This window comes from Larus michahellis, chromosome 1, assembly GCF_964199755.1.
Source record: "Larus michahellis chromosome 1, bLarMic1.1, whole genome shotgun sequence".
NCBI lineage: Eukaryota > Metazoa > Chordata > Aves > Charadriiformes > Laridae > Larus > Larus michahellis.
In genome coordinates, this window is record NC_133896.1 from 42,432,073 (window position 1) to 42,445,008 (window position 12,936).

Below are 12,936 nucleotides of genomic sequence, written 5' to 3' on the forward strand. Positions count from 1 at the left end.
GGGAAGAAGCCTGCCCTCTGCACCCTCATTATGGCTTGATTAGAGTTCACTCCCTCGCACCTCCCATGAGCTGCCTTTAAGTGAAATCAGATTATTTTTAGCTACGAGGGCAGAATGCTTGCATTTGGGTTTTATCCACCTTAGGCTACTGAACAGAGATCAGTAAAGATTGCACCAATTCCAGGTTGAATTTATTTGCATTATCGTGTAAACTTAGTGGCCTCTTCACATTGCCTCCAATCCTATGTACTACTTAAGATCAAGATCTCCAGATCATGAAGTCAAAGCCCTTTTGAGAACCAGTCTCTCCTGGAATTAGAGCTCCAAACTGAGACTAACTCAAAGCATTGCTCCAGCCTGGGCTGAGCGTTTATTCATCAGTGTTTTGTTGCTGCTGAGAAGTTGACAGTAACCAAGTGAAAGCACTTCAGTGTAAGGAAGGTACTCGTTTCTCTTGACAGATATATTGTCGTTATGGTTACAAGTTTTCTTTTTTTCCTTCATTTCTTTTATCTTTCTGTAGTTAATTTATATAACTTGTTGGAATGTAGAGCAGTGTGGAGCTGTGAGCCATTGCTGTGATTCTCTCTGGGAAATGAATGGAAAGCCCGTGACTGTTAGTGGTTTAAATCACTTTGGAACATTTTTTCTGTTCATTTTTCTAAGAAATGAAAGCTCTTTTCTATAGGTAAATGAACAATATGTTAGATGCCTGGTTTTGTCAGCATAAATTGCACCTGCCAACTCTGCTAATGTGGAGAGTTTAGATCCACTACAGTAGCTACATCAACTAACAGGGAGCAGTTTCATCTGCTCAGTAGTGTGTCAAGAGCAGTATTTTGGTTTCTGTCTCTTGAACAGTTCTGCTCAGCATTTTGTAATGCCATTCCTGAGAAGAGGAAGCACTTCCAACAGGTAACAAGGCTATGGAAAGGGGATATTGTCATTGTTTTCATGTCCTCGGCCGCAGGGGCGGATACCGCTTCAGAGTTAGAGCTGTCCTTGTTCAGGTTGGAAGAGTGGGAGAGGATCAACCCGTCCTGCACAACTGTCAGGTTGGCAAAGGAGAAAAGTACTTTTTTTTTAGAAAAGTATTAGGATCATCAATAGGAGTAGCAGGACCAAAGGTTTCTGCCCAGGTTTCCTGGGCTGTGCTGTTGCTTGCTGTCTCACTCCCACCCCAAATGTCTGCTGCTTCTGCCTTACCCTTGTCTTCCTCAGCTGTAATCTTTCCCTCTCTGTGAACCGTACAAGCCCTTGGCTCATGTTTTGAGCCGGCGGTCTGTTCTTCCTCATATCCACATTGTTCCTTTGTAACCCGTACAAAATGCTCTTTGTGTATTATTTTGACTAGTACGTATTTTTCTAATTAGGCTTTTGGCTTGCAGTGCTTCACTATCTCAGACCGCAGTCGTAGATGTTGCTTGAAACTCTGCCCTAGACTGTGCTGACACACTTGCTTACTATTTATTGTAGCATTCCCAGTCTTGTCTTGAATGTGTCTCCATAAATTCACTCCGTGAAGGTTCCCCTCCTCCCTCCAGAGGTATCAGCCTGCTTCCCAAACCAGAAAGAGTTTCAAATCTCATCTTTTCTTTAACGAACTTCTGTTGGGCATGATGGGAGTCGAAACTGAACCTCCTCCCTCCACCCCAGAACATTATGTGGGTTGTAGCCACTGGGAGGGAGCTTGTGCCTCCCCACAGCTGTGGTTGGCGTCTAGCGAAGCCCTTGCTGTGCAATAGCATGGCCTTCACTGGAAGAGATGGAAAGAAACTCCTACAACCACCTGTTGCCTGCTGGAGCTCAGGCATGCTCCCCTGAAGTACAATTTGTGCTTTTAAGAGGTGTCGACGCCCAGATCTCATGTGCCTCCTCCTTACTGTAGGCAAGAGCAAGCCATAAGCTTTGCAAAAGGAGCTTGGCAGAAGAGCCTGAGCATGCTGGTGAAGGTCTGCTTCAGGTGCTCAAGAAACTTGGGACTAGATTTTAAAAAACATAAATTAAAAATTGCTAAGCTGTTCACACTAAATACTGGTTACTTGTATAAAAATAGGGCAGCTCGCCTCAAACAGTGATATTTTGCACCACAGTTTTAGGCTGAAGTATCTCATTCTCTCATAAGGCCTTTGTGGTGGGCTGGTCCTGGGTCTTGTAGTGAGGAGGTGACTCCCATTTGCTTCACAAGAAGTGCAGGAATTGCAGGCGCTCCCAGCTCAGGCCTCCCAGGCTCATGCTGGGAGCTGCTCCAGCCCCCAAAAGAAGCCAAGCTCTTCTGTGGGCTTTCCACTCAAGAGCTGGCTAAGGCAAAAGTAATTGTCTCCTACTCGAAGACCTTTAGGAACATTAGAGATGGGGATCCTGGCTGTTACAGCTCTCACCCAACCGGTGTGTTTGCATGGAGTAGATCTACACTGCATTCGATGTGTTTAATTGCTGTTACTCCTTGCCCATCAACTTGAGTTCAAGTCTCATTATCTACTACGTTGTGTAAAGGCAGAATCTTTTTCTGCTCTGTTATTGCACTACAGCTACCTTGCCAGGCACCATCCTCAAGAGGCTGAAGCCCTGCCGCTATCTTCAGGGAACTGAGGGTCACAACGCTAGGGACAAAAGGTCAAAAACTTCTCTTAAGCCTGAGTTTGACGTGGTAGTCCAGAGCTTGGTCAGCTGCCGAGTAGGGATGGTACTAATCTGCAGCTGTCTTGGTAGCGTACACCTTCTGCACAGTAAGTTCCGTGCATTATTACACCTCAATACCAAATTATTGCAGTGAAAAAAGTTTGTTTTCCATTCACTAGAGGCTCTATATCCATTTAGGCACACAGGTACTTAGAATCTATCACTTTCAGAGCTGTGTCGCTGCACAGAGCAGTAGATTAAGGTTTACGACTAATGTGCAGTGAGCAGCTGGTTGCCTTGGACATGCACATAGTGGTGTGATACTGGAGGACTGTCACCTCTGAAGGCCACGACCAGTATGTCCAGCTTCCAGTCACACGGGGCTTTCGGAGAAGGTCTGCACCAAGTCTATCATTCTATCTCCACCCCTGCACACCCAGAGTACCCCAACAACGCTCCCCTTACTCATCTTTTCATTGCAAACAAAGCGTGTAACACTTGCCTTTAGGATATATCAACAAGCAAAGCTTTATTGAACTGATACTCAGTATTAAAAGTGTTACAGTGTGATACACAAAGCAAGGAAAAAAGCAGTGCCTTTTTTTTAAAAAAAAAAAAAAAAAATCATCTGCTGAATGTACGGCCCAAGCACTACAGTAACTAGTATCTGTTTCACAGTAGTTAGTAACATTTAGGAAACTCTCTCCTTTCTTGTAGCAGGGTCTCAGCAGGGCCGCCGGGGAGGTCTGAGCCGTGCCCCCTCACTGGGCATGGACGAGGGCGCCCGCTCCCTGGCCGTACCCAAATCCCTTGGGGCCAAAGTTCTTGGCGTAACAACCTGCGAGAGAGATGAATGGGCAGCGGCTGAGGCTTCCAGCTCTTTCATTAAGAACAGCTGTGCCTGGGGCTAGGCCCCTCGGCCGCGTCCCGTTAGTCACCAGAACATCCCCATTGGAAGCAACACCTAAAACCCCTTTGTTAAGCTGCGTAACTGCCATGGCTGGGCTCGGTAGCCACCGCTGTTCGGTCTGCGTAGCTCCCAACCTACTCTGTGAGAGCAATTCATACATCGGTTCTGCAGCTAAATATCCGCTAAGACATATGTTGTCATCAAACTGCTGTGTGGATCGAGTTTATCCCCACAATACCACGCAAGAAGGCAGGGCAGGATGGGGGCTGGCTTCTTTCCTTACCCTGATCTGCTCTTGCCCCAGGCAGAGGGCACGGGCGGCTGCTGCATTTCTCAGTGTGTAGTGTTCTGCTTGACGGAGATGGAAGCCACATCAGCAGCTTCCGTAATATTAATTTAATTCCTCAGCTGTGACTTACAGACCATTTCCATCTTGACAGGAACCTGAAAGTTTCTTATACCACGAATAAATTCGGCACCTGCCCTTGTAACACATTACCTTAAGCCATAAACAAGTTGCCTGTGTTTCTTTCCTCACCTTTACAATAGATTTCTCCCTCTTTTTCAGTTAGGGTTGTAGATTCTAGGCTTTTTCCACACTTGGCACATCGAAAGCAGTTTTTGTGCCACGGCTAGGAAACAATTAAAAAAAAAAGAAAAAAGAAAAAAAAAAGAGATAGTTTAAATACACAGAATGCCTCAGTTGGTAAAAAAAATGCACTACCTGGACATGCCTGCGTCAGTATTGTTTATAGATGACTGGTGCAATAAAGCCCAGCTCAAGTGCGCCCGTAGCAGGCGAGAGCGTCTGTATTTCTGCGAGCGGCCCAAAGCCCTGGATTCCGCACGCTTTCCTGCTCAGGGCAGCGTTTAGGAAGGTTTGGGCTTGCTCTCGTCAATTCAGAGCAGATTTTGGCTCTCCGTAGCGAGGCAGACGGCTGGCAGAGAAATGCAGTTTTAAGGTAACTCTGCGCTGCAGTTCGTTCCCTCCTGGAACCCACATAACATCCCCTTTACATAACTTCACATCACTGTAAAGTCCACGGAGCAGGTACAAAATGCCGTGCAGTTCCTTACCTTTCCAGCTCCTATTACTTTCTCTGCCGCATAAACAGAATCACCACACCTGGAGCATTTCTCTGCCCCGCCGAACTTCTGAGCGAACTTTGAAGTGTTGGGATTTGTGGTGGGTCGGTGGGGAGAGGGCGTGCTGGAAGAAACGGGACATTGGTTGTCTTTACTCTTTTACTAAGCGACCTCTTGCTCTTTTAACAACACAACAGAGCAGCATCCAACACACGGCACAGAATAAAGGACTTTTTCAGAACCGGAGAGGTAAGTTACCAGCAAGGCTATCTGATTACACTTGGTAGGAAAAAAAAAAAAAATGAGAAAGGCTGTACTTCAATGGATAATAAGAAGCTACTGTAAAAGCTAGTTTTCTGAGAAAACTTCACCTTTTACGCTTCTAGAGAAGCGCTGAATTCCATATCAGGACACGGTTTTATCAGATAGTAAAGCTACAAATAATCCTTTTAAATTCCTGTCCACTGATTGTAATCTGGAACCTGAACTGATCACTGAACCTCATGGGTTGAACTGTTTATCAGTTCTGGCTATGCCCTGCCTGGAGAGCACACATCGTATCAACGTCAAGCAGTAATTTGGGAACTTGGGTGAAGCAAGCTGTGAGGCATATCTCAGCTTCTTTCCACATGCTTTGCTTTACAGCAAGAACTTAATCAGACTAGGAATGTTTACTATTTAACAGGACTTCTAGTTTTGGCTATAATTAAGCACAAATGGTTCTTCATTTGCCAGTCAAAGTTTCATTCTTCTTGTAGCCCCAGATTCTCAGCTCTCCCTACCCATCCCTACCAGAACCTGTTGAACATTGTCACTTGCAGCTTATTTAGGAGGCCGGCTGGAGACCCACAGTCACCTCTGTGGGCTCCTGCAGGGCCATCAGCAGCTCTGTGATCCAGTCCCCTGTGGCTCATGCGTAGGGTTAGTGCATCTTTACCTGCACTAACTCCTGCTCCTACAGTGCCTACTCCTGTCATCACCAACGGGAGCTTTGTGCACTGCAGGCTACCTGCCCTCCGTTGGGTTATACTGGGGTATTCTGCAGCATTTCTGTTCCGGACAACAGGAATTAAACAAAATCCAGCCTGAAGGACTCCTCTGAAAACAGTACCGGACGGTCACACAAGGACAAGTGTCTCTCACCTCTCAGGCTTGATGCCTAGTCTCTCTCCCCTGTCCATGTTCAGCGTTCCTGCCCCTTGGCCGTACCCGTAACCTTTCGGGCCGTACTTTTTGCCGTAGCAAGATTTGCAGTAAACTTCAGCATCGTGAATCGCTACAGTTGTGCTGTCCAAGTTTTTCCGGCAGACCACTGCAGGAAAAGGAAAAAAGGAAGTTAAAGAAGTGCCTTAAGGGACCGTTCCCATCAGCACATGTAGTGAGCCAAAAATCAAGTGAGAAGTGATGTTATGGGTTTCCTTGTCCATAATTCTTCCTATGAGGCTGTGGAACTGCCAGAGATTAGAGGGGGCAGGTTGCTGTTTGAATTAGTGAATTATACTTAGCCCTATAAAGGGCTCTATTCCCTCCCACCTCTTCATGACCGTGACATTTAAAGCCGGGAAACTTGCTGTGGTTTGATGAATGAGGCTGCTCAGAAACCCAGAGAGTGGAGTCAGCAGTTTCCCTTGACAGATCCCATCCAGCACGAAGCAGAAGTCCATCGCTGCAAAAGAGCCCCTGTCCTGCCCTTTTGGCCATGGAAAAATAAAAATCCTTCAAGGTTTCTCCCCACCTCAGCATTGTTTTGGGGCAGAGTTGGGGCCGTGTCACAGCTGCCACCGGAGGGGCCGTGCTTTTCTGGCATTCCCACATTGTCCTTCAGCACAATGCAGGCACTCTGCTCAAGGTTACAGTAGAAGGCAGAACTATTTCCTTCTTAAACCTTCTTTTGTATCCCAACTGGCGCGCTTTTCCCGTCTGCAACAGCATTATGCCCGCGATAAACAATTTTGGGGAGGGAAAAAAAAATAAAAAAGCATTATGGATTTTTTTGTTTAAAAAGAATGTTAAGGTCTTCAAAATACAGGGTGACCTTTGCTTATGGCATTCATTAGCTCCAAGGTTCTTTTTATAAGACACAGATATCCAATAAGTAAATCAACTAATGCATGTTTGTTAAGTCTACAGACTTTAACCCCGGCAGAACTATGCACTAAGGAAAAGCAAATACTCAGACACACTAGAGCCATTGTTTGACTGCAAGTTCCATGTTTCTTTTAATAGAAACTCCCATAAAAGGCTGAAAATGAGGCAGCTGAGACATCTAATTTTTCTTTTTTCTTTTTTTATGACTGCTGTAGAGCTGAGGGGAAGGCGCGTAGGTGCGCCGAGGCTCACGTGCCAGCACTGTGCGCTGACGAGGTGCTGCAGACTCACAGCAAACTCCTTTGAGAGGACCAGTTATAACCACGGCGTAGACGGAGAGGGCCAAAGCTCTGCCCGTAGGTATTAAACACCAGCAAGCGGGACAAACCAATACCTCGTGTTTGTAACAGGGTAAAATTCTCTGATTCAGACAGGCAGGCTGTTTGTCTGCAAAGTAGGAGCCTCCGATTCACAGTGACCCTTTGTTCCCTTCATCTAAGCAGAGGTCTTTTCACAGCAGAGAAAGCGATTTTCAATGCCTCGCTGGGCTTGTTGGTTGGACTGGAAAATAATGCTTTGGACTCCTTTCATCCGAAATAAACCACAGGACCCTGTGCCAAGAAAGTCCAGGCTTTTGGCTGTGCTAAAGCACCAACAACCCGGCCGTGCTACAGGCACGCTGGTGTCCTGGTCCGTGGGGGACTTCAGGGCAGGGGTTTGGTGGCTGTTCCTTCAGCTGCTGCCGGCCACAGGGCCACCAGAAGTCCAGCTGAGCTCAGATCAGTGCAAATGGGGCTCTGCCACTGGGCTTTCTCCTCTGCATGAGCAACGCTTAAGCCGAGTTTCCATCCTAAAGATCCCTTAGACTCCAGAGCAGAAGGCTGGGAGGGGGGCAAACGGAGGAGAAAAGCATCGTGTGCTCTGCTTTGGGAAGTGCATCCCACCCGTCTCACGCTGGACAGGTAGGACAACATCTCTCCAGGAGACACACCTGTGGCACCTCCAGGCCCAGGAAACACACAGAGAAATCAAGCCCACCACATGATGGTCAAAGCCATCTCTGGCCGCTGCCATCCCCTGTGTGTCCCAGCTGAGGGACGTCTCCTGCGGACCAGCACCGTGCTGTTGTGACCCTCCCCAGCTATGCCAGGAGAGGTTTTGCAGGGGAGCGGGAGGGGAATACTTACTGCAGAGGAAGCAGCAGCGGTGGAAGCTCCTCCCGTCGCACTGAACCTCCTCGGCGTGGTAGACGGTGCGGCCGCAGGCCCCGCATTTGTTGCCTCCTCCCCAGTTGGGCATGGTGGCTCTGCGCGCCCGGCCAGGCAGGGGGGGAGAAGGGGAGAGGTTTGTTAACCAGGGGGTCCTCCACCGCCCCGGCTCAAGGAGGGTTGGGGTCACAGGCTCCTTTAAACCAGGTCTGTGAAGTTTGTCTAACGGAGCACAAGCCTGTGATTTTGCCAACTGTTTAAAAAAATGTGACCCTTCCACCGTGTGAGAAGGTTTTTTTGTGATCAGATCAACGTCTCAGCCCTGAGTTCAGATCCCAGACCAGACTCGGAGGCTTAGGCGGGCTCTCCACGGCTATTTGTAAAAGCAGATGGACTGGCACAGGGAACAGAGGCCGCTGCTGCTGAACAGCAAGAAAAACAGAGACACAGTCTTCGCGAGACGTGTCCTCCCGTCCCTGCCCGGGGATTTGAAAGTTACATAAATTGGATATGCACAAATTACAGTTTCATGCACAAGGGCTTTACTGTACCTTGAGCGAATGCCCCCCCAGATGGATATAATTTCAGTTTCTATGCTTCATTAAGGCTGGGCCTCTTGTCTGATGGAAGCAAATCAGTTGTGCCAACAATGGCATTCTGTTTTACTGCAGGGCCTAGCATTTGGGACGGAGTACAAACCAAAGTTCACCTCACTGGAGAACCACTTATTAGGGCTGTAGGGACATTTTGAACTCCTTGAGATCATGCCTGCACTTCAAAGTTTAACAGGGATTATTTTCCCGGGACTCCACCGCTATTACATGAATCGCACCTTTACCAGACAGATATATGAAACAAACCCAACTGCTCAAGGAGCCACAGCTGCTTTAAAATAAAGTAAAACTGCCTCTCGTGCATTATTTGCAATGGACACTCAGAAGACCAGCATGGAGGGCCACCCATCATGTCTAACTACAGCCTTGGGAATAGCCTCCTATGTTAAGCCAGAGGCAGCAACTGTCCCATCTCAACTTGCGCTGCCCCCTCCCCAGCTGCCCTGCCCTTGTGCCATCACCACCATGAGTTCCTACCCAGCTCGACTGGGAGCTCCTCCTGCTCCTCCCATTAACCGTCCTGGGTTAAAGCAGCAAAGCAGAGCACGACCTGCCAACTTCTGCTTTTATGGGGCCTTCCTCCTTCTGTCACCACCAAGAGACAACACAGCGGGGTTTGTTGAAAGCTCGCCTCCCAGTCATTGCTAAACTGCCCTCGACTCATGACCGTTGGTTGATGCTGGTTTGCTCACCACCAGAGGACCACCTCTTGTAAGCACGGAGCCCAACAGCAGCCAGAGAGAGAGGTATCGATTCGGCGAGTTTAATGCAGTGGCGCTGCTCAGGCCTTACTGCCCCCCCTGCTCCTTACCGACCCTTGTTTCACACAGGGTTTCTGGGCAGGACCATGGGTTTGCCCACCGGAAACCCAGAGGGCACCTCCTGCCACCCCACCAGCAGCACCATCCCCTCCCAGCAGGCTCCCCACAGCAGCGCTGCGGGATCAGCTACCAGGGAGGGAAGGAAGGAAGGAATTTGTCCGGAGCTTCTGACTTCCCTTGGCACAGCTCAGTTCCAGTTACCCTTAGAAGTTCTCCTGTGTCAGCCAGACAGGGAGAAGAGACACACAACGGCATCCCCACACGACACCCACAACCCGCTGCCTTCAGTCAGCTTTGTCACTCGTCCCTCTGAGCCAGAAGCAGAGGACTACCAACCTCCAGTTGTCCCCCTGCCCAGCAGAGAGGAACTGGAAGCTCGGCCGTGACACAGGGAGGCAGAGAGGAGCACTTTGCTTCAAGATCCCCTTCCTCTAAGGGGTTCCCACCGATGCGCGGGAGAAAACTTGGTGTGGAACGAGGGGTCCTGCGGGTGCCCAGCTGCCACCTTGTGCTAGAGCGGAGTCACAAAACCCCATCTCCGAGCAGCAGTTTTGGCTAAGCCTGAATTAAGTGAACCATCTTGCCAGTACTGCTAAAACAAGCCTCCCGCCCAAGCAGCCGGAGCGCTAGTTGGGCAGTTTTAGGGATGCAGGGAAGGTTGTTGCACGGTTCCCAAGCAAGACCCGCTGCCAAGTAGCTGCTACGAGACTTTTGTCCGAGACAAGCAGATGGCCATTCATGGCATGTGGGAAAATAAGATTAGGTTATTAACCTAAATTGGGGCACCTTAGGTACATTCCTAAGCAAAGGCTTAGGAAACTTCCTCGGAGTGGCTGAGCAGTGCCATTTGCACACTGACACTAATTACTGAGATAGCCCTTTGTTTAATACTTCCACGGGATTAGCACCATTACTGCTCCATGGTTTAGCACTAATACCCTGACCAAGCTCATAAAATTAGTTTTATGACATTTCCCACTTTGCCTTTGTCATTCTTGGCACAACCGTAGAGTCTAAAAATTAAGATTCCATTTCTTTTATTCAAGTGCTTGGCTGTGCTACCGCACAGCAGCTGACATCAATCATGGCAAAGAGTGTCCTTAGTTAAAGGGAATATAGGCTGCACAAAGCTTTGGAAGAGGAATGCATGGACTGGAAAAACAAAAAAAAGGGAAAAAAAAGGAAAAAAAAAAAGGAGAAGAGATTCCTTTCCACTTTGTATGCTTTCCAAAACGTAAGCGGTATTTGGTACAAAACCTACTTCTGTCTTTTCCTCTCACCATCCCCGGGCTCACGTTGTTTTGTGCATTTACGTGAGCCTAAATGATTTTAATCACTTTGTTAGCAAACAATTATTTAGTTTCCACGCACACTAGAGCTGAGGACCTGGATCAGGTTTCCAGCTTTGCCCTAGATTTCCCACGTAATATTGGGCAACATGGGGTGCAGCTCCACCCCTTCTTCCCAAGGGAGACGAAGTATTAGAGGATCTGGCAACCATTAGCTGACTCAAATCTTCTGATAAGGGCTCTGGGAATTCATTAAATGAGAAGTGAAAGGAATTGAAGTCAGTACTTCAAGGTGACCTTGCTCTCTTCCAAAGAAGATATTCCCATTTATCCTCCCTACAATGTTCCCATGACGGCTTGTGTGGGAAGGACAGCACTAATTCTTCAATTACCCAACAGCAAAGGCTACCCTGAGGCAGCGGTGCCCAGAAGGCACTGAAGGGGAAACGGGACGATGACTGGAAGAAGCTCTGCACGCAGGACAGGGTACAAGCCCATACTCCTGCCCGCGAGCCGCTCTCTCAGTGCCACCCTGGAGGTTCGTGCTGCCCAGCCCTCCTTTGGGAGCTCCGCAGGCGGCAGGTTCAGACTTCCAACCCCGCGTTGAGCCCTCCCTGCTCCCTCATGACTTTTTGGCTAGTTCAGGCAGGCCTTCGGGGAGCTGGAGAGTGGCAATTAAACACGCAGATGATCTCACTACCGGCACCAACAATTTTGACTTCTGATTGCGGGTTTGTTCCCTCTAATAAGAAAATCCTGACTAAGCTCGCACCCCGTCAAGAGGGTTACAACGTTACTCGGCTAGCGTTCCCCGAAACGCCGGTGACAAACCACTTGTTAACAGAGGGTTTAAAGACGAGAAATCTAAACCAACCCCGAGCCAGACACCGAGGAATTTCGGGCTATCCGGTTATCCCGGATCGCTTTTCCAGCCACCCGCCGGGGCAAAGCCCGGCCAGCGGCAGCAGCTCCGTCGCCCACAGCGAGCCCCGCCGGCACCGGGCAGACCCTCACCTCCCTCCGCTTCTCCTCGCCCCGCCGCCTCGCCGCTCGCCCAGCCCGCCTGCCTTCGCTCCGGCCGAGGGGTGTCCCCCCCACGGCCCTCCTCCTCCCGCCCCACCGCCGCGGGATCCCCCCCTCCTCCCGCAGCCCTCATGTGGGGGGGGGCGGGACGGGCCCCACGGGCGCTGCTTCGGGCGGCGGCAGCGACCACCGCGGCGGGGCTGCGACCCCATCCCGCACCGCGGGGCTGCGGCCGGCTGCGGGGGGGCTCTACCGGGCCGGGCCATGCCATCCCATGCCATCCCACCCCATGCCATCCCATGCCATCCCACGCCATCCCACGCCATCCCACGCCATCCCATCCCATGCCATCCCACCCCATGCCATCCCACGCCATGCCACGCCATGCCACGCCATGCCATGCCATGCCATGCCATGCCATGCCATGCCATGCCATGCCATGCCATGCCGTCCCGTCCCGTCCCGTCCCGTCCCTCACCGCGGGTCTCCGCTCCTCCCGCCTCGTCTCAGCCCCGCCGCGGCCCCGCAGCGCCTTAAAGAGCCGGGGCGGAGCCACGTCGGGCCCGGCCCCGCTCCCCGCCGCCCAGCCCCGACCCCGCCGGCCGGCAGCGCCCGCGTCCCCACCCGCGGGGCCCGAGCCCGGCCGTCCCTGCTGCAGGCAGACCCCACGGAGCCCCCGTGCCCGTGAGGGTGTGGGGAGTTGCGGGGGTGGGGGGCGCGACCCTGCCGTGGCCACCCCGAGGGGCGGGCGGGCGGGCGACAGGAGGTATCCCAGGTGGCCTCCGATCGGCCCCCAACCTGTGTTTTTACTCATTTTGTAGGATTTTTTTCTTTACGTTTTAGACTTCTTCAGCTGCCCCCGCAAGGTCCACACGGGTCCCACGGTCGTGTTTCACCAGGAGATTCACCCCAGGGAGGGTGCGTAGGGCTCAGACATGGGTTTCCCCAGCGGTGGGACAAGGGGCTGAGGTGGGAGCCGGCACCCATGCGGGTGCGAGCCCACAGGCACCCGGGGAGGAACTGGCACCGTTGCTCCAGCACGGACTCATTAGGAAGGACTTTAATCATTTTCCCAACAATTAGGCCTGTCCACAGCAGCCAGTTCACGCTGTAGAAGAGAGCTCGGTGCTTCATCTGCCTTCTCCTGGCTCCGCAGGGCTGTCACACACTGCTGGCTTGTGCAGGGTTAGGCACAGAGCTCCCTCTGTTTAGGAGATGCAGGTTATCTCTTCCTCTTTCAAATACCAAATCAGTTACTCATTACCCAGGCGAGTG

The 12,936-nt window shown here is 50.8% G+C and overlaps 1 protein-coding gene across 1 annotated transcript; it reads right to left on the reverse strand.

Annotated features, from left to right (window-relative positions):
• Positions 1-3,125: 3,125 nt before the first annotated feature.
• CSRP2 (cysteine and glycine rich protein 2) lies at positions 3,126-12,220 on the reverse strand. Its single transcript, XM_074573717.1, has 6 exons — positions 12,140-12,220; positions 7,894-8,012; positions 5,762-5,930; positions 4,610-4,742; positions 4,071-4,164; positions 3,126-3,460 (listed from the first exon to the last, which is right to left on the reverse strand). Exons 2-6 carry the CDS (start codon positions 8,003-8,005, stop codon positions 3,384-3,386), a joined length of 585 nt encoding a protein of 194 aa, XP_074429818.1. The 5' UTR covers positions 8,006-8,012; positions 12,140-12,220; the 3' UTR covers positions 3,126-3,383.
• Between the last annotated feature and the right edge of the window lie 716 nt (positions 12,221-12,936).